The sequence below is a fragment of the Lipomyces tetrasporus genome, assembly GCF_029532465.1.
Source record: "Lipomyces tetrasporus strain NRRL Y-64009 chromosome Unknown POJ06scaffold_4, whole genome shotgun sequence".
Taxonomy (NCBI): domain Eukaryota; kingdom Fungi; phylum Ascomycota; class Lipomycetes; order Lipomycetales; family Lipomycetaceae; genus Lipomyces; species Lipomyces tetrasporus.
In genome coordinates this window covers 1-19188 of record NW_026611599.1, presented here as the reverse complement: position 1 = coordinate 19188, position 19188 = coordinate 1, and the positions used below count along the sequence as shown (strand labels likewise).

General features: G+C 48.9%; 7 protein-coding genes across 7 annotated transcripts; 5 read left to right on the top strand and 2 right to left on the bottom strand.

Moving 5' to 3' along the window:
• The first annotated feature begins 322 nt into the window (after positions 1–322).
• Positions 323–1472, top strand: POJ06DRAFT_249623 (putative glyoxalase family protein). The gene is made up of 3 exons (XM_056187184.1): positions 323–705; positions 798–997; positions 1059–1472. The coding sequence occupies exons 1-3, from the start codon at positions 572–574 to the stop codon at positions 1133–1135; spliced, it is 411 nt and encodes a 136-aa protein (XP_056044287.1). The 5' UTR covers positions 323–571; the 3' UTR covers positions 1136–1472.
• A 1367-nt stretch (positions 1473–2839) lies between these two features.
• Positions 2840–5398, top strand: POJ06DRAFT_294861 (uncharacterized protein). Its single transcript, XM_056190487.1, has 4 exons — positions 2840–3331; positions 3390–4055; positions 4143–4690; positions 4791–5398. The coding sequence occupies exons 1-4, from the start codon at positions 3156–3158 to the stop codon at positions 5345–5347; spliced, it is 1947 nt and encodes a 648-aa protein (XP_056044286.1). The 5' UTR covers positions 2840–3155; the 3' UTR covers positions 5348–5398.
• Positions 5399–5662: 264 nt separating this feature from the next.
• POJ06DRAFT_274614 (major facilitator superfamily domain-containing protein) lies at positions 5663–8080 on the top strand. Its single transcript, XM_056189624.1, has 7 exons — positions 5663–5974; positions 6041–6117; positions 6172–6223; positions 6289–6463; positions 6521–6616; positions 6675–7175; positions 7235–8080. The coding sequence occupies exons 1-7, from the start codon at positions 5714–5716 to the stop codon at positions 7780–7782; spliced, it is 1710 nt and encodes a 569-aa protein (XP_056044285.1). The 5' UTR covers positions 5663–5713; the 3' UTR covers positions 7783–8080.
• Positions 8081–8506: 426 nt separating this feature from the next.
• Positions 8507–9903, bottom strand: POJ06DRAFT_249610 (uncharacterized protein). The gene is made up of 2 exons (XM_056187183.1): positions 8583–9903; positions 8507–8550 (listed from the first exon to the last, which is right to left on the bottom strand). The coding sequence occupies exon 1, from the start codon at positions 9634–9636 to the stop codon at positions 8851–8853; it is 786 nt and encodes a 261-aa protein (XP_056044284.1). The 5' UTR covers positions 9637–9903; the 3' UTR covers positions 8507–8550; positions 8583–8850.
• A 272-nt stretch (positions 9904–10175) lies between these two features.
• POJ06DRAFT_300248 (major facilitator superfamily domain-containing protein) lies at positions 10176–12427 on the bottom strand. The gene is made up of 2 exons (XM_056190710.1): positions 11613–12427; positions 10176–11564 (listed from the first exon to the last, which is right to left on the bottom strand). Exons 1-2 carry the CDS (start codon positions 12116–12118, stop codon positions 10388–10390), a joined length of 1683 nt encoding a protein of 560 aa, XP_056044283.1. The 5' UTR covers positions 12119–12427; the 3' UTR covers positions 10176–10387.
• A 134-nt stretch (positions 12428–12561) lies between these two features.
• Positions 12562–15300, top strand: POJ06DRAFT_249607 (fungal-specific transcription factor domain-containing protein). The gene is made up of 2 exons (XM_056187182.1): positions 12562–12972; positions 13021–15300. The coding sequence occupies exons 1-2, from the start codon at positions 12752–12754 to the stop codon at positions 15092–15094; spliced, it is 2295 nt and encodes a 764-aa protein (XP_056044282.1). The 5' UTR covers positions 12562–12751; the 3' UTR covers positions 15095–15300.
• Positions 15301–16796: 1496 nt separating this feature from the next.
• POJ06DRAFT_280861 (uncharacterized protein) lies at positions 16797–18045 on the top strand (the record flags this gene model as incomplete). Its single annotated transcript, XM_056189908.1, has 2 exons — positions 16797–17145; positions 17192–18045. The coding sequence occupies 2 exons, from the start codon at positions 16797–16799 to the stop codon at positions 18043–18045; spliced, it is 1203 nt and encodes a 400-aa protein (XP_056044281.1).
• Positions 18046–19188: the final 1143 nt, after the last annotated feature.

The window sequence follows — 19188 nt, the reverse complement described above, 5'->3', positions numbered from 1 at the left end:
GCGAATATATTCGTCATTCGTGTCCACCCCTAATTATTTATCTATACCAGCCTCTGGGGTGTCAGTAGAAAGACTGTTTATTAGTGGACTAGGGTGGGTACGATTTGCGAGCAACTCGTAACTCGTAATCGTATAGTCTATACGATTACTATACGATTGGCTGTAAAAGTTTACGATTAACTATACGAGCAATGACCTGAGTCGCTCGCAAAAAATCGTATAGTCAGGCACGTGACCTAAGGCTTCATAAGGTTTAACTGGAAGAATGAAGTACAAATGCCAAAGGTTTACTTGAAATCCATGAACTGGCGTAAATTTCCGCGAGAAAACGTGGGGGGTATGGGCGCCAGATAAATTTTACGGCGTAAAAATGGTTGCTGAAATGGCGGGTAAAGTGTGAGAGATATACCCCCACTTGCACCGTCGGACAGGTGCCGGAATTCATTGTATTCATTCTAACCCACGCTCCACGCGATGACTATTATTTATCTTTTCCTTGTGCCAACGAGCATATTGACCTTCAACCAGAAGACAATAAATCAAACTAGTCACTTCAGAAGATATCCTCATCATGATCACCGGCATCGCACACGTTAATCTCACTGTGCCGCCGGGCACGTTGGATCACGCAAACGAGTTTTATGTCGAAACACTGGGCCTGAATCCGACTCTTGTGCCAGAGCTTCAGAGGGGAAAATTGGCATGGTGAGAACCCCTGCACGCCATGATTGATAGTCATCAGGATTGCATGCAAATGCAACGAAGAACGAAAACCAAGCTAACTGACCTCATAACAGGTTCAACATCGGCCCTCCAGGAGGTCAGCAAATCCACGTCGGCTTCGGTACCAACGACCCGACCTCGACGCGACACCCATGCTTCAAACTTTCCACGATCGAAGAACTGGAGGCAATGAAGAAGCGGATCTATGAGCACCATGTGCGCGGAGGGCCAGCGGCACCTATGGCCGCCGACCAGCCTGGGGAGATGGATTCTGGTGAGATTTTCTGATATATCTGATCTGAATCTGATGCTGATATTTGGTTGGTGGTGTACAGGTGAACAAGGCAAGGAGTACCCCAATCGATTCTTTGCCAGGGATTTTGCGGGCAATCGGTTGGAGTTTACGTTGTAGATGAGTATGCAGTGATGGATTGCAATAGCGAAATAGGACTGTTCGCATTGCACGCATTGTATTCGATATGACTATTTTGAATTCATTGGCTGAACCCTGAACCTTGAACAGTAAAAAATCGATATCCTCTACCATTGATCTCGGAAACGTTGGACCGTCTTAAAGACGCAAAGATTTTCACTAAGTTGCCATTCGCGTAGGGCTGAAAACGAATAAAAATTTTCCTTATTCGTATTCGTTATTCGTATTCGCAGGATTTCCGTTTATTTGTTACGAATAATATTGGGAGCGTCGAGTACGAATAACGAATATTATCCGTAATTTTGCCAAGATGCCAGGGCCGTAGTCGAACTTTAATTCAGGCAATTATGACGAGTTACTAGGCGTCAATGAGTAACGCGTCAATGAATGACTGAACGACTCGTGTTCTTCGTTAGACTTCGAGGCAGTCATAGTCAATGATGGGGTGACGATGGAAAGAGGCTGGCTCTTCGAATGGTGGCGACTGAATCAGGATGAATTCCCAAGGATGGCAGCCGCCAAGAGATTATCCGCCGATCTGGGGACTGGCGGATTTGTATCCGTATCTGATCCGCCAATCCGCTTACAGCCCTGAAAATTTGCTTCATATTCTTTGTTTCTATATTTCCTTTCAGATCTTTTTTTTTGCTGTCGAACCGTCAGCCAGACCCAGGGTGTGGTGTGACGTGGTGCGGAAGGGAACATAGCTGCAAAGTGTGGAGTGACCAGTGCAAGACTGCAAGTTCGGAACTGCGTCTTTGGGTGGAATATGCTGCCGTGCTGTAACCGTGCGGTATCTTCCTTCACCCCCGGAAAATCACCTGAAATTATTTGAAATGTGTCAAACTTTAATACAAGAAATTTATAATTATAGACATTCTATTAACAGAGTCCACAGGGAAATGCCGAAGCACATCAAAAGAAACTGAAAGACGCAACAAAAATTATGCACGCAAAGACGCAGAAATGAAAGGAAATCATTCACAAAACAAAATGGAATCACTCCGCCGAACACCGCGCAGATTCCAGTGGATATCGTCACTTGACCGGGCCGGGTAATATCATTTTCATGCACATATATTCGTCTTAAAGTTCTAGCTTGATGTACATAATTTACATAAACGGGGAATTATGATTGTCTCCAATTGGGCATTTAATCTTATTTTTCGTAGCAGTGGCTCCTCTTTGTTTTGTTTATTTTCATCCCCGACCTAGTTTCCGGCATCTGAAGCCGGTGCCACGACTTTAGATTATCAGTGACTATATAGTATCGGCAGTCATTTGATTTAACCCGAGTAATTATTAGCGGCCTTTTGCTTTTGCCGATACTACTGTATTGTCATTCTCCCATACAGCCCATACGCATTACTAGTTACATAGTTCTCTAATAATAATGGCACAGTTCACAAATGTATTTAATCCTAGCCTTCTGCTCTTCTGTTGTCGCAGTACTTGGCCCAGGAAAAGGCGGTGACGAAAGGTTTAGAGGGTGCAAGTGGCAGCGAAATGACACATAATACCGTAGCCGGCATGGCACTCCCTCCTTTGAGCCGTAAAATCTCTAAGCGCTTGCAATATTTGCAGTTGATGGTGACATAAGCCGAAAGTGGTCTAGCGCAATGTGGCGCATTTTAGCGGTTCTTCCCGACGCAGACCCTAGATAGACTTAATTATTATCTTTCGGCACGAACTACGGCAAATGAAACGCTGATTCAACGGAGCGGAAATATAAATCCAAGCTCCGACTCCGATTGGATATATAGGCCAAGCTCCGAAACTCCGATGCGTGGTTGAACTCCATCTGTTTTCCGGCAACTACGAAGTACAAAGCTATTAAGTTACCTAGAAGTATCGGCCTGCTGACATTATCTGTCTTGACTACTTCCAGACGCTCGGATCGTTGGAGTTTGCGTCGTAAAGGTCCGATCAGTGCCAGACAAAACAAAGGTCCTTCTCCGTTCACCAACAGTCAACACGTGACATTAACCTGACTCGGAGGATGTCGATGGCTTTCAATAATATTTTCGGTCAGGACTCGGAAGTCGACCCTGCCAACGATGCAGCATCCAGTTCAGATAGTCCTATCCAAGCATCACATATCCGGGCTTGTACAAGTTGTGTCCGTGCCAAGGCAAAGTGCTCCACCAGCCTTGACGTTGGGGGAAAGTGTGAAAGGTATCACGTTCGGTCAAATCACTGCTTCCACTATCAACTGCTGATGATTTATCGGTAGATGTCATCGCATGAACAAAGATTGTCAGCCTTCACCTCCAGTGCGCAAGCGTCGGACAGTGAAGAGACCCACTGCAAATAAGGCTTCTAAGCTCGAGAAGAAACTGGACGGACTCGTCACACTTCTAAAGTCTGCTACTCAGAGTGCGCCAGGAATCATTAACGCCACATCTGTCAACTCACCACCAGAGGGTGCTGTGCCGTCAAGTCATGACAGTGCTTCTGGTTCGACGGCTGCCGGCAGTGTCGGTGTCGGCTATCGGGATTACACATACAACAGACCTTTACCTAATAGAAGTGGTTTTCCCGACTCTGGTTTTACTCCAGCAGCCTCCTCTTCTTCAGGATCAACATCAGTAAACTTGCAACCTGTATTTCATCCAGCTTTAGAGCTCAGTCCAGAAGATGCAGAGTCATATTTGAATAAGTTTCGAACTGATTTCGTTAAGCATTTTCCTTTTATCGTAATACCACCATCTATGACAGCTCATCAGCTTCGTCAAGGGCGCCCTTTCCTTTGGATATGTATTATGAGCGCGGCTTCAAGCAACTCCACGCAACAGATTGTACTGTCGAATGAAATAAGAGAAATTCTTGGACGGCAAGCATATGTTGAAGGCACCAGGAACATGGACTTACTCTTGGCAGTTCTTGTCTACGCCGCATGGTAAGAGAGTTTGCCGAAACCACCAAGCTTCGTGTTCATCAAATATGGGAAATTTTATGGCCGCTAATATTTCTGTATGGTTTTCAGGGACCGGCGCCATTGTTTCGAGAGACCCATTATTGTCAGTCTTGTGCAGCTTGCAATAGCGATTCTGTATGATCTTGGTTTAGATAAGCCACCTTCAAAAGATCCAGCTCTTGTACTTTCGTATGATCTGAAAGGAACTAGAAAGCCTTCAAGATTATTCAGGTCTCCGACTATGGAGGAACGGAGAGCGTTACTTGGCTGCTTCTTGATGAGCTCAATGTATGTATATGTCCATTGCCGACTTTTCCGGGCTAATATTGGCAGATCTTCTTCGACTTTTCGGAAAGGTGATTCTCTCCGTTGGACAGCATATTCGGATGAGTGTCTTCGTGTGATAGAAACACAGAAGGAGTTCGCATCAGATATACTTCTCGTTCAACTAGTAAAATTGCATCTAATCTCTGAAAAGGTGATTGACATACCTTGGTCGAGTGCTACGGCCGAAGTAGACCACTGCATGAGACCACCTGTGATGTTTTACCTAAAATCGCTGGAAGCCCAGCTCCATGATTTCAAGTCTAATATCCCTGGCGAACTAACGGATAATAGTAAGTCGTTCTTCAGTCAATTTTATACAGAGACTACCACATACTTTGAAGATATATGCGCTTGGTGGATCGTTATCAGACCACTAATACCTGGCAATAGAAACTCTACTGATGGAACTTTATAATACGGAGCTCAATATCCACGAGATTGGACTCCTTCAAGCACCTAATAGCCTTAGGGGTCAACATAATTGGCTGCTCGAATGCCTTTTTGCCTATCTCAATGCTACAAAGTCCTGGATCGACATCTTTCTAAGTATTCTGCCAGCTCAATACGTTGGGTTCTCAGCGGCAATATATACGAATATGGCCCACTGTTTTATAGGTATTTACCGACTCTCGACCTTTGAGCATCCTGAATGGGACCGAGGACTCGTTCGAGAGAATCTGGACGTCTCATTATTTTTGGAGCAGGTCGAGAAAAACTTCGCACAAGTGAAGGAGGCGGCAGGTCTTGATCTTGGTGGCTCTGAAGATATTGATTCTTTCAATAATTTTGCTTCCAGAATTAAGATTATTAAAATGTGGTGGAATGCAAGAACTGTGTCTACAATGGCTCCGCATGATACAGCTTCCGGTGATGTTATGGGTGACTTTCCCATGGAATTTCTAGATGATGACTGGCTGAGAGACTTACTTGGTCCATGGAATGAATAGTGGGCTTAAATGATGCTATGAACAAAATTAGTCATAATATTACAAGCGGAACGTATTGATCAGCTGCACTAGAATTTGAGATCAGGCGGCTAGCCTTCTAGATCGGAAGCCGAAGGCTGTGTACTGCTACTTCCGGATAGTCCGATCGGACGGAGCTTCATAAATATAGCTCCGATCCTAATCTAATTGATCGTCCCCAGGGCTATCGTAATAGTTCCACCGATCAATAAAATGGTCAACATACCGTAAATATATAATGGGCTGACATGCCGTTCACATTGAGAGAATCGCAAGATCAGCACAACATATTCGTTTGTTACTTGAATCAACTTCTCTGACACAACAATATCGGTACCAGTGACAACCATGGAAAAAACGGACGATCCAACCGCTGGTGCTACGATGCCTCCCCCGTCCAGAGATGAAGATGGAGAAAAAGCGACACCACCCTCGTCAACACCAGATATCATGGCAGCAGCTATGGAGCAATCCGTGGAAACCATGGACTCCATTGTCCCTGCAGAAGAGGAGCACGAATATCTTACAGGCTCCAAGCTACTCGCGACCATGTCCTCCTTGACATTGGTTGGGTTTCTGATGATGCTGGATGTTTCCGTCGTTGCCACGGTTAGTTAGCACTTTTTCTTCGTGTTTTCCACTTGGGTTTTAGTATTGCTTGTAGCTGATTTGAAGGCCATTCCAAGAATTACTACCGACTTCCATTCCCTGGACGACGTTGGTTGGTACGGAACTTCGTATATGTTGGCCACGTGAGTTCTGCTCTTTCCTCCATTCTTCCACTGCTTCTTTGACACATTGTATAGCTCTGCGCTCCAACCGCTCACAGGCAAGATCTACAGTAACTTTAGCCCGAAGGTAAACTTGACTCATCGGCCTTGGTGCTCCTTTCAACTGACAAGAGCTGACAAATTTTCTATCAGTGGGTGTTCCTCAGCTTCTTCGCCGTCTTTGAATTAGGAAGCGTATTATGCGGTAGCGCCACATCTTCGAACATGCTCATTGTAAGTCGGTCAATTGCGGGGCTGGGTGCTTCGGGACTACTCAACGGAGGCTATTCTATTATACATGCGAGTGTGCCATTGCCCAGACAGCCTTGTATAGACCACGACCCACTTGGAAGATGAGCCGCAGCTGACTAAAAACGCTTCATAGTGCACCTTGGAATTCTTACGGGTGTCTCCCAACTTGGTATTCTGTCAGGCCCTCTAATTGGAGGGGCTTTGACTCAGTACGCGACTTGGCGGTGGTGTATACTTTCCATTTCCGATATATTTGTCACGGCGCAGGGCTAATTTGATTGTGCTAGGCTTTTATATCAACCTTCCATGCGGTGGTGTTGCTGCTATCCTCCTCTTTGCTTCACTTCCACACCGTAACATCAAAGGTGCCCGAAAGCAGACCATTCTCGATACCCTAAGCAAGCTGGACCTCATCGGCTTCTCTCTATTTGCCCCAGCTGCAATCCAATTCATTTTCGCTCTTGAATTCGGTGGAATAAAGTACTCCTGGAATAGCGCCACAGTCATCGGGCTCTTCTGTGGTTCGTTTGGCACGCTGCTCGTCTTCCTGGCATGGGAGTACCATATGGGCGACCAGGCTATGATCCCCCTCTCTATCATCGGGAGACGTGCGGTGTGGAGCAGTTCCCTAAATTATGCCTGCTTTATGGGGTCGATGTTGATATCATCGTACTACTTGCCGATATATTTCCAGGCTGTACGGAATGCGACGCCAACTTTGAGCGGTGTGAATCTCCTACCATCAATCATCAGTATCATGCTGTTCGGTATTGTTAGCGGAGGACTAGGTATGTCTGATTCTCTTGATCTGGCACATTTTTCATTGGAAACTGCTAAAGATTACTAGTTGGACGGATTGGCTACTACCTCCCTTTCGCTGTGGCCAGCGGTGTCCTCACCACAATCGGTTCGGGACTCGTCACAACATTTACTCCCACTACCGCGGTTGGAGTCTGGATAGGATATCAGATCCTTATGGGCGCTGGGCGAGGTATTGGTATTCAAATTCCCATCATAGCGGTCCAGAACAATTCCTCTAAAAAAGAAATTTCTATCGTAAACGCGCTCGTGGTTTGCTCTCAGAACCTCGGCAGTGCGGTGTTCTTGTCTCTTGCGGAAGTCATCTTTAGCAATGGCTTGAGACACGGCCTTGCGACCTTCGCCCCGGAATTCAATCCTGATGCGGTTATTGCGGCGGGTGCGACGGCAGTCCGCAGTGCTGTGCCAGCGGCGTCATTGCCAGGTGTGATATTGGCGTATAGCAAAGCATTTGATCGTGTCATGTACCTCGCGACTGGCGCAGCTGGTGGGGCATTCCTCTTTGCCTTTGGGATGCGTTGGATGAGCATCAAAAAGGTACAGACTGTGAAGCCAGCGTCCGAGCAGGAGGTTTAAACGTTTCTTCTCACTGGTCGAGCCAACCCTATAACGTTTCTTCGGTATCGTAAGCAAGGTTGCATTGCCACCTTGCAGGTTACTGTACAATCTTGCGAAATTCGGCTCGCTTCTCCTCTCTCATATAGTACTTAACCGAAAGTTTATGCGATTCTCAAATAATGCAGTTTCCACAACTTATTAATTAATTAATTAAATAACGGACGAAAACGCGTCGATTACGAATCTCTTCAGCCATTTCTTTCAACAACGCCGGTGTTGCAGGGTACCCTGTGGCTGTAAGACGTGTAATCCATCGTACTAGTGTCTTTTCTTCCACGTTCGAGAGGATCTGATAGGTTTCGTGAGACTCAGTACGCGATTTAGCTCCAGCCATTCGAGCCGTGAGAGTTGACTTAGGAACTTCAAAGTGATGTGCAGCACTTCTAATGGATGGAAATTCTTTTCTAAGGCCTGAAAGCCTATATATATTAGTGGCGTATCAGGGGGGTAAGTACGGTAGGGGAGTAGGGGAACCGCCATACAAAAAAGACGCCTTACCCTGTCGTTACCCGGTAAAGCGTTGCAGGGTGCCGTTGCACAGTACTAAAAGTGTAGGGGAAGTGTAGGGGACGCTAAGAATACGCCCTAACCCACGGGAAAAGTGCGTTGCAGGGTCAGGACGTGTGTAGGGGGGGGACAGCGTTGCACCATAGTAAAGACGTGTAGGGGACATACGCGACGCGGCCTGGTACGCCATGACGGTGTCCTGGTGCCAAAACCCCGGTCGTATGGTATCCTGGTGCCAAAAAGACCGAGTCCAACTCACGCCGAAAAACATCACCAAAAATATGGGTCAGTGAAATTCATAAAAATGGTAGCATCGGAATCCGAAATCAGCCTGTCAGGGTCAGGGTTGATCCCTTTCTAAGGATATACAAAACCTTAAAATATGCCGTTTTTTATGCGTTGGAGGTTTCATCTCCATATATTTTCAGCCTCAGAATCCTCGCCGTAGTTGGTGTAGCTGGCTTGTGCTTTTATCCGAATCCGAAACGCTGGGGAACCAGGGGACTTAATTGTCATGCTTCAGGATTTGAGGTGCTTGAGGATTTGAGATGCTTCAGAATTTGAGGCAACTGATGCATATAATTCAATATCCCTCGCTAGCTTGTCGAGTCTATCTGTTTCACCCTTGGCTCTGAACGTCTTCCACAACGGCTCACCGTGCTCGAACATTTCGTCCATTTCCTCCAAGGCGAACAAAATATGAACAAATGCCGCTATGTTGAGCGCCCCAAACAGAAAGAACATACGCCAGCTTATGGAGCGCAGTAGCGGTGGAACTCCGAAGCCCAATGCGAAACTGGTGGCCCAATTTGTTGCCGCGGCGACTGCGACAGACTTCGCACGTACTCGGACTGGAGCAATTTCGGGAGGGTATAGCCAACTTATCGGGGCCCAAGACACGGCAAACGTGGCAACGACGAGGTAAAAGCAGGCTAGGATAGTCCGACTCACTGCGGTATGACCCACGACTATCCAAGTTTCTGGTTCATTCACGGTAGGGTTAGGTTTGCCATACCTCATGAGCAAGCCGCCTATGAGGAAGTGCCAAAAGGACATAACAGGTGCACCGATGAGAAGGCTAGGCCAGCGGCCCGACCGGTCTATCCACAGCAGAGATGGGACAGTCATGACGAGGTTGATAATGTACTGAATCGAGGATGCAAATCTAACGTTGGCGATTCCTGCCGACTTGAGCACATACCCTGTGTAGTACATCATCACGTTAATGCCGCTCAACTGACTCCACATCTTGATTGCCATCGAGAGGAAAAGGCGTTTTGCGTATCTTTGGCGAGAATAACTCATGGAAGGAGCTGGAATTTGCCTCGCGCTCGGACCGGATTTGGTCTTCGATTTCCTGTATTCTGCAATCACCAGCGGATCGTTGGGGTTTTCGTTAGCCGTGCGGGGGAAGGCAAGCACTTGCAGTACCTCGTCCCATCGGTCCTTACTAGCAAGCCACCGCGGCGAATAAGGCAAAAAGAACAAGCTGATAAAAAGTATAACTGCAGGAATAGTTTGTATGACCCACGGTATGCGAAAAGCAGCTTCAGAATTGATGAACGAACAGCCGTACTGAATAAAGTATTGAATCATGCCGCAGGTAATGGCAAACATTTGGAAGCCAACTATGCGCCCTCGTAATTTTCGCGGTGCGATTTCCGTTTGATACATAGGCACGAGCGCCGAGGTAAACCCAATGCAGAGTTAGTGAGATCCAGCCCGTCGGCTCAATAACTTCACTGTCAAGATACTAGCAAAAAGAGATCATCAAGCGTAAGGTTGTGCCGTGTCTAGCAAACTAGAGCCTACGCATTTACGGTCTAAATGGGAGAACAAAGTTGTTCTTTCAACAGTAATTTAAGGTCTGATTTAGATCTAATATAGTACAAAACTAGATATAAAGAGTAGATATTTGAAGTAGTTGAAACAACGAATAGGTTCTGGCCACAAGTGGATTAGGTGGCAACTGTGGCAGTTACTAAGAAGGGTAAGGTAGAATTGCTGACTAAAGTGTTGCTAAAAACTGTGATACCGTGACAGTTTCTGTCGTAGATTAAGACGGGAATCTCCTCCTCGACATGAACAGCGCACAGATCGTCTGTAACGCCCCCGCCGCCATCACTAGCACCCACTCCAAATCAATAACATGTACAATAATGTCGAGACACTTCCGCCTCAGCTCCGGGCTAATCGTGTCGAGAAATTGACTCCTCGACCCCGCAATCGCCCCCTGGATTTCCTGGTCCGAGAACCCCATGCCCCCCAGAAGGTCCTTCATTCCTCTGAATGCCTCGCTCTGGAAAATAGCACTCGCGATGGCTAAGCCTAGTAGCTGGCTCTGACCCTGGGAGATATTCATGAACTGGATGGCTTCCGAGATCTTGTCCGCCTTGACCAGGCGAGTGGTGACGTCGTAACCTGCCTGACTGACCGTGAGACCCAGACCAAGAAGGACAGAAAATCCGTAGACGTGGGCAGGCGGGCTGCTGGTCTTCATCGTGTACATGGTCGCGCCGCCAGCAGTGAGGACTACCCCACTGAAGAGGTACCAGGCCATGTGGTATCCCGTGCGAGGCATAGCATACCCGCAGGTGAGAATCGCGGCGACATAGATGCAAATCAAGGGGAGCAGTCGAATGGCAGCTTCGACACCGCTCTCGCCGTCTACAAAGAGGAAGTAGAAAGGGATGTAGTACACTGCTACAAAGAGGGATGCCCCTCCACAGGCCATACAGATGTACAGCAGCACGAGTTGGGGGTTGCCCAGGAATTCGCAGGGGAACAGACGATCGGTCTCGTTAGTGAAGACTGCAAAGTACTGCGTGATAGCGAAGGCGGTAGTAAAGATAACGAAAAGCACCACGAGGGCGATGAACCTCCCGTCATTCCAGTCCCAGATGGCCCCGCCGAAGGTGAAGGCGAGGACGAAGCACACATAGGTCGCCGTTGTGAGAATAATGCCCAGCCAGTCGAGCTTCTTGATCTTCTCGAGGAAAGTCTTGTCAGGATGGCGAGGGAGAGATGGGAGGACGAACAGGTAGATGGGGCTCATGACGCCGAAGAGGACAAGGTTGAGGTAGAAGGCCCAGCGCCATGTCGCAGAGCTGTCGGCGAGGGAGCCACCGATGATCGGGCCGAGTATGCAGCCTCCGCCGTACACGAAACCGATGAAGCCGACGTAAAAGGCTGCTTCTCGAAGGGTGGTCGTCGTGGAGACGAGGTTCAGTGTCCTGTGACGGGTGTCAGTCGAATCCAGATCCCACCACCGAGCTACTCACCCCAAGTACATGCCCGCGCCACCTGCACCAGCCCACGCTCTCCCGACAATCATGGCGTTCATGCTCGGTGCCGCTCCGCAAAGCGCACTCCCCGCGGCGAACATGGTAAGACATCCGATAAACAGCCATTTCGTATCGAAGATTGCGTATGCCTTCCCAAGTGGCAAGATGGTAACGACCGAGCCAAGAGTGAAGCCCACGCCGAGCCACCCCATCTGGGTGACATTGTCGAAGGAGTTTGACACGGCAGCCTGGAGATCTGCCGCGATAGTGGTGTCGAGTCCGTAGAGCAGGTTGGCTGAGAAGGTAGCGAGACAGACGAGGAACCACCTGAAGCCGACGATGGTCCTCGTTGGTGCCGACTCCTTGATGCTAGTGTCGGGAGAGTCGCTGTTGTCGGTGGATTTAGCAGGTGTGTTGGATTCGGGGATCTGATCCGGGAGATTAGACTGCTTCTCGAGATCTGTCTCACCTGAGGTGTCAGGGGTAAAGACGGTTGTCGACATAACGAGCAATCCAGTGACGTTCGCGTCGCCGAGTAGATGGTAGGATTGGAGGGCCTATTTCTCTTTGGTTCCTCCAATGCTCTGCCCAAGCAGGCTGGCGGTTCTTTATAGGCCCTCGACTAGGCGTCTCCATTGTGAATGTTTTCCTAAGTCATGCTCAGTCAAGGCTCCGTAACTCCGTTCTTCGGTTATGTAATCTAGAGGATCAGATATCAAGTATAGTTCCATGACCGTGGTATGATAATATCGAAAACGCCAAGAGGTTATTGGGATATATCCCAATTGGTAAGCGATCTACTTGGCGAAACGCAACCTGAGGTAAGATGAGGTCGGATTTCCCTTTGGGCAGTATTGGGCCAAGCTTGAGCCAATCAGCGCTACCGGAATCGCGGAGCTGGATTCCGCAACTCCTCTCCAAACTCCGTGATCTCCTTCTCGGACCTCCGGATTTCTCATCCCCAGGCTCGCAAGTTCTCAAGCTTCTTTACAACGGAATTATTCCTTGAACCTTGCGTCTTCCCAAAATATTTCCTCCCTTCGAGTTAAGAATTCCTGGTTCCATTCTCCGTCCGCCCTTCGCTTAGAGCGAGTCGCATTCATCTACTTCATCCGTCGAGCGTAACCGCGCCTGGTATGCCTACAGGTTTCGCCGCACTTTCGTCAGGACCGCCTACTCGGGAATCCTCTCCTCTCATCAAACCAAGTCGAAAGCAAGTCTCTCGAGCATGCGAGTGGTGCCGGGTCCGACGAATCAGATGCGACAATAATCGTCCTTGTCGCAATTGTCGAGTACGGGGCGGGCAATGCTCGAACAACAGGCCGGATGAGGTTCGGACACTACCCCAGGCATTGAAGTTCGTCGCTCTCCTTTGCGACTACGGCATTGGCTAATCTGGCTCCAGGGAGATTGAAAGGCTGAGATTTCGAGTGGAGGAACTGGACGCGCAGCTTGAGGCCCGGGTCGGAAGATCGAAACCCACTCGTTCAGAATCGTCTCTCGGCATGTTGACGCCTTCTGAATCTGTCACTTCACCAAGCAGTCTAGAAAATGGAGCTGTCAAGATCCTGTGGGAGGGCATCTACGTCGCCAGTGCCCGGTCTGAGCAGACCTCCTACTATGGGCCATCCTCAACCTTCTACTTCATAAGCCGAATTGGGGCATATCTTGGCACAGCGCTCCAACAACCAATCGTCGATCAGAGCATGCAGCCACGCGGCGCAAACAAGTCCCTTGTGAGTCCTACGAGTTCCGAGGATGCCCAAGACACGGAGATTGCACCTACAGACAATACCGCAAGCGCATACCTCTCGAGATCCCAGGAAGAGTACTTCCTCAGCTTGTTCTGGGAGTCGTACCACTGCATCTTACCCATCATTGACGAGGGAGAGTTCCATCGACACTGTGCTGCACTGTGGGATACATCTCGCCCGCAAAGGAAGGCGTCCCCTCTGGTAGATATCATCCTTGCGCTGTCCATGCAATACGGATTCGCGTTTCTCCCGCGAGACACTTCAGCCACCTCCAAGCAAGATGGCCACTGCGAGGATGCTACCATTGCGGGGAGGTGGTACTACAGACGGTGTCAGTCCCTCCTCGCACTTGAGCTAGAAAGCCCTTCCCTCACGACTCTCCAATGTCATATCTACTCCTCCGTCTACCTATGTTGTGCCTCCTTCCAAAATATGGCCCACACCACAATGTCCCTTGCAGTCCGTACAGCTCAGATTCTTGGACTCCACCTCGAGCCACCGGCGGACATGCCCCGCAGCGAGAAAGAACTTCGCAAGCGTATCTGGTGGGTGCTCTATACCGTTGAAATTAAGACGTGCATGAAGCTCGGCCGACCGTTTTCCGCACAGGAGTCCCAAACGGCGGTCACTCCTCCATCGGATGACCCCGAAGCTGCCTCTCTCCTTGGAGGGATCCTTGGATCATACGGTACGGACGTCACCTGGCTCACCTATGCCGTGCAGTGCCAAAAACTCGTTGCCACTACCTGCACCATCTACCGCTCGCTCTACGACAAATTCGGGGGCGTGCTCTGTCAGAAGGGCATCGAATCTCCCTACAAAGACCCTCAGGCTCTCGAAACCTGCGCTAAATTCCTCTCCTCCCGGACTAGCCTTCTCCAACAGTGGCTTGCCCAGGTGCCTTCCGGCATGAAGACCTCTCGTCGCTCCTCCGGCTCGCCTTTCTCCACAGATCGCACGGCCCTTAACATCGAAATGGCCGCTCCACTCTGGCTCCAGCGGCAGCGCATATTCCTCGAACTGATATACCACACTATGTGCATGAACCTCTATCGGCCGTTCATCGCCTTCTCCCCTAGCTCAGGTACTTACACCCCCGTCGCGGAGAGGCATGCTGCGGCGTGCATTAACCACGCAATTGCGCACACTCAAATCATGCACCAGGTGCTGAGCGAGTCGGACTTGTTAAACGGCTGGCAGGAAAGTTTCCAGTGGCAATGGAATGCTTCTGTCACGACCATCGGCTTTTTGTTGGCGTATCCTGTGGGACCGTCTACACCTGCGGCGAGGAAGTCGCTGGATAAGGCGGTGGAGGTGTTTGAGATCTTTGGGGGCAACTTTGCGGTTGCGGAAAGTGCGGCTGGGGTAACAAGGGACTTGGCTGCGAAGGCAGATACGTTGATTAATCGGTTTAGGATAGGGATAGTGGGTGGTGCCGGCATGGGAGAGGACTCGGGATTCCAGTCTAACCAGGGGGCTACAGGGTCGGACATGGGGTTTGGGCAGATGGGGGAGGCGGTACAGGGTATGGATAGGTCTGGATACTACTCGGAGTTTATGGACTGGGCGCTCACGGTGGATGCCTTCAACAGTTTTGAGGACTTCTACGCGGATACATGTAATCCGGCAGATTTGTGGGCATTCAACGAGCAGGGTAAAGCGGCGCTTAACTATGGGGCTCCACCTAAAGCACCTACCGCTTCTGGCCCATGCAACACAAAGTAATAGAGTCGGTGGAACCCTTGACTTCTGCGCTGTCTTGAAGGGTCTTGACCGAGGTAAGGGTTTCTTTCTAACTTTCAAATATTCTCCGCCCTTCTTATATAGTTATATGTAGTTATGTCCTTCAAAAAAAAAATTTCAAAAAAAGAAGAAAGCTCGTTACAATACAATTTTGAAAAGAAGAGAGAAACGAAAGGAAAAAGCTGACAACGCATCGATCATGTACTTGATGCGTTGGCACCGACGACAATAGGTACAGGCACCATAATAGCGACTCTAATTGGATCTGGCGCTGATCGCTCTGGCGACCCAGCGTGTCGCTCTGTCCGGCCACGGCAATGCGTTTTAGCAACACCCTACGCACAGGGAGGGGGGGCCATTTCAAAGGTGCCATTGCACTCATGCAGCGCCAGGGGCCGGGTGCCTTTCAGACCGGCTGCATTCAAGAAGATCCGCGAAATGGCGGTACGATTACGCAAATGCCGATTGGCTATTTTCTACTAACTTTGGCTAAGATCCATTTTGTTGAAATATCAACTATATACTCAATAGGGTAATATAGGTGCACATAAGGAGAGTAACACTCTGCAGTGACTAAAGAATAACTCGGTACTGCAAAGACAGATCTGACGATCGAAGCTTTGCTGATGGCATGTGACTAAACCTTGAACGTCGTGTGGGAAAGCACGAGTTAGGCATTTGAAGCCTATTGAACATTGACTCTGAACCACACTTGAGCCGCACCATCGTAAGAAAGGCCACGGCCTCACAAACAATGACCGAGACAATTTAAGCCTTTTCTTTGCTCCCAACAGTACAGTCCCAACTGCGCTCTCGGGACTTAGCCAAAATTTTTCGCAGCACAACTGTCCCAACGTACTACGGCACAAGTCTCCAATATTTAATTTTCAACGATCACAGCCACCATCCAACAGAATATAATACGGATCGCCGAACACATTTTCGAAGCTGGCGACTGTTTATTCATGCTGTTGAATAATAATAATTTAGGATATACTTGAAATTTAAAAATTTTATAAATCTGCGTATCTTAAGCTACTAATTATCTTTCAAGCAAGTAGATGGATTTAAAACCTTAGCGTAGTATTTGCGTCGACCTAGGAAACCCATGGTAGCGACGGTCGATTTCCTACCTATAGATGTAAGCTGGCGTTCAGGGGGCTGAACCGTGTCCGAATGTCCGAATTCCCATACTAATGAGCCGCATTGCCGCAGGTACTTTTCGGACATGGTTCAGGGGGGGTGGTTCTGTATACTAATCTGTGTCCGAAATTTCAAATATGGGAATTTCACGTCGACAAGGGCACCATTCGAATCGGTAATTTTGCTAGAATTTTAACAAATTTACCCCCAACTTTTGTCACGCGAACTGAGCGAGTTAATTTTTTGGTGTTGTCGGCCAGTTTGTGCGAGGGTTAGGGCTCAGTGTCCGAAAGTCCAGCGATGGGTTATGTTCTGTGTCCGAAATTGGGGTGACAGAAGTGGTTGTGTCCGAAATTGGGGTGACATCCCAGCCACTCTTTGGGAGGCCCAGCAGGTGTGAGACCCCGCGTCAGAGTCAGAGTACTCACACTGCCTGCGGTCGGACGAGCCTGTTCAGCCCATTAACCACGGGCGATTACAATAATAATTTTGCCAATAGAATTGCTGTAAATAATTCCAACTGAAGGTTCTGTCATTGATCATGTCTCACCTAAGCACTGAATTTTTTTGTCCTGAGTGTAGTCGCGCGGCGTTCCACAGCAGAACTGCCCTCTCGAAGCACATTTCCGACAATCATCGGAGACTCACATCTATCGATTATAATGGCCAGAGTTATACGCTCGCTGTTACTGAGGATGGTACCAAGTACTTGTGTCCCAAGTGTGAGGCGCAGATGACTTCATTGCGTAGCTTGAAGCGCCATATGGCTCAATTCTGTAGAGCTTCCGATCATGAGCGAGTGCACTCCGAGGCTAACCCTGCCGTTGCTCAAGCCAACGATAACGCACCGCAGGACCGCGATACGGTGACACTTACTCTTAACCTTGCGGGTAATATTCCCTATGACTTGCGATACCCTTCTTAGGTCCACTGGAGAGCTAACAATTACAGAACCGCGCACGCTCGACGACATTGGGTTGGTGTACGAGAATACGTGGCATGTTGCGATTTGCAAGCTTTGTCACTTTGTCGTCGACAAAGCCATAGTCGTTAAGCATTTGAAGAGCGTGCACAGGCTCGTCGTGCCTAATGATAACGCTGTATTGCTAGTGCTACGGATGTACAAACTTCGGCCGCATCTAGCTGTCATTTGGAACGACACGGTGGAAAATCAGCTAGACGAGTCAGACGATGAGGGCCCTGGCCCTGCATTGTTCACTGAACCGGCGTTTCGACCGGGGTCCAAAGCCCTTGAGGATATTCCCATTCTTAATGGCTACAAATGCGCTCTCTGCGACCAGAAGCTCATCCACGTCTGCGTCGCAACGAAAGAGGGCATGAGGACCCACTACAAACGCAGGCACACAGGCCAGGCTGTTGAATACAATGAAGTCAAAGTCCAGGCCTTCTATGGCAGGTCAAAAGTTTTTTCACAGCTACGCTATGTTCAGGTCATGCAGGGACCGGAGGAGATGGTGCCCCCAATCACATCATTCGGAATCCCTGGTGATATTCATTCAGTCCCTGACGCTAATAGCACAATAAATGAGAAAAGGGATCTGAACCAGTTCGGGGTGAAGTTCCAAGTATATCCTTTACTGGAAAAACTGGACTTAAGCGAGCTTGGGCCCCTCCTGCATGCGCCGCAGGACAAGTCGTTTGAGTTGCTCAAAGATTTGTGCCTTAAGATGCTGCAGGCGTCAAGGGAGGATACAAGAGCAGGCTTCCAGCCCATGCTGGGTAAGGTCATGATTGGGGAGCGAGACAAGTACGGCCGAACGGCTTTTTGATGCTGAGCTACATGTTTTTGCGCCGTAACTAATCCAATATTGCAGGGATTTCTTCTATGAAGTACAAGAGCAGGCGACATTAGAAAACTACTCAACAATATGGGGGAAAGTGTTGTGGATCGCATGCCTAGCGATTACAAGCACCGGAACTCTGCATGACGGGCTCGAGCTCACACAAGAGCAGACAGGATCAGCTAATGATCTTGTTCATGACCTCGAGAGACTGAAGGCTACTCCTGACGTCGTTGACTTGGCTACTCAGACTGCAGCCCTGGGAAATGTCGTAGCCCTGAGCACACATATCCTGAGGCAGCAATTTGAGGTCGTCAACCGTGTACTGCCGACAGGAGAAAGTGTCGTCTCTCAGTACCTTGTTCCTCGGGCTATCAGCCTATTGTCCTTGCGACCCAATGGCTCATTCGTCAGCTATCTTCAGATAACCCACGTCACAGCGGCAATGAGGTATGCGCTTAGAAGCACAGTACTATATCGCGTGGCCAAAAGCACTGAGCCATTGTTACTTGATGAGTATGCGCCATTGGAACGCAGATGTGTCATTAGTGAAGGGCTACTGTTAATTATACTGCAGGGACGACGTTGACGAGGAATGCACCCTGTTCCTCACTCCTCAAAAGTCCACATCGTTCTCGTATTGTGTTCAGGTCCATGCTGCCTGCAAAAAATTTGGGCAGAAGCACCAGGTGCCAACGATAACATGGGCAACAAATGACTTCTCTGCAGTTCGGCTTCAGAGTGGGTGCATTCTGACTATCAATTCACTAAAGTCATTCATCCAGGAACAATATAACGATGCGGAGGCGGGACTCCCTGATCTCTGTCTTGGGTTAGAGCTGCCTACGCATTTTGCGAGAGATATGAAGGACTATTTTAACATCCAGCAGCCCGGGTACAGTTTCTTCTCTGAGACGGCAAACAACTTGCCCAAGCAATATCTCTGGGATAGGATGATCGGGACAGCCAGTCTTCGGTCACGGTTCACTAGTGGGACAGAAGTCAGGAAAGAGCAGGCACAGAGCTATCTCAGAAAAGCTACCGAGTTCCTAGAGGTGCTTTTTATTCTGATGCACGTCACATATGGGTCACCTGCGAGGATGACTGAGATTAACACTTGGAAAATTGTGT

Coding starts and splice junctions, on each gene's coding strand:
- POJ06DRAFT_274614 (XM_056189624.1), top strand. CDS start 5,714: ATGGAAAAAACGGACGATCCAACCGCTGGTGCTACGATGCCTCCCCCG. Junction 6,224..6,288: donor ACAGTAACTTTAGCCCGAAG/GTAAACTTGACT, acceptor ATTTTCTATCAG/TGGGTGTTCCTCAGCTTCTT. Junction 7,176..7,234: donor TATTGTTAGCGGAGGACTAG/GTATGTCTGATT, acceptor AAAGATTACTAG/TTGGACGGATTGGCTACTAC.
- POJ06DRAFT_249623 (XM_056187184.1), top strand. CDS start 572: ATGATCACCGGCATCGCACACGTTAATCTCACTGTGCCGCCGGGCACG. Junction 706..797: donor CAGAGGGGAAAATTGGCATG/GTGAGAACCCCT, acceptor ACCTCATAACAG/GTTCAACATCGGCCCTCCAG. Junction 998..1,058: donor GCCTGGGGAGATGGATTCTG/GTGAGATTTTCT, acceptor GGTGGTGTACAG/GTGAACAAGGCAAGGAGTAC.
- POJ06DRAFT_249607 (XM_056187182.1), top strand. CDS start 12,752: ATGCCTACAGGTTTCGCCGCACTTTCGTCAGGACCGCCTACTCGGGAA. Junction 12,973..13,020: donor ACACTACCCCAGGCATTGAA/GTTCGTCGCTCT, acceptor ATCTGGCTCCAG/GGAGATTGAAAGGCTGAGAT.
- POJ06DRAFT_300248 (XM_056190710.1), bottom strand. CDS start 12,118: ATGTCGACAACCGTCTTTACCCCTGACACCTCAGGTGAGACAGATCTC. Junction 11,565..11,612: donor GGCGCGGGCATGTACTTGGG/GTGAGTAGCTCG, acceptor CACCCGTCACAG/GACACTGAACCTCGTCTCCA.
- POJ06DRAFT_294861 (XM_056190487.1), top strand. CDS start 3,156: ATGTCGATGGCTTTCAATAATATTTTCGGTCAGGACTCGGAAGTCGAC. Junction 4,056..4,142: donor GTTCTTGTCTACGCCGCATG/GTAAGAGAGTTT, acceptor TATGGTTTTCAG/GGACCGGCGCCATTGTTTCG. Junction 4,691..4,790: donor TGGCGAACTAACGGATAATA/GTAAGTCGTTCT, acceptor ACCTGGCAATAG/AAACTCTACTGATGGAACTT.
- POJ06DRAFT_249610 (XM_056187183.1), bottom strand. CDS start 9,636: ATGAGTTATTCTCGCCAAAGATACGCAAAACGCCTTTTCCTCTCGATG.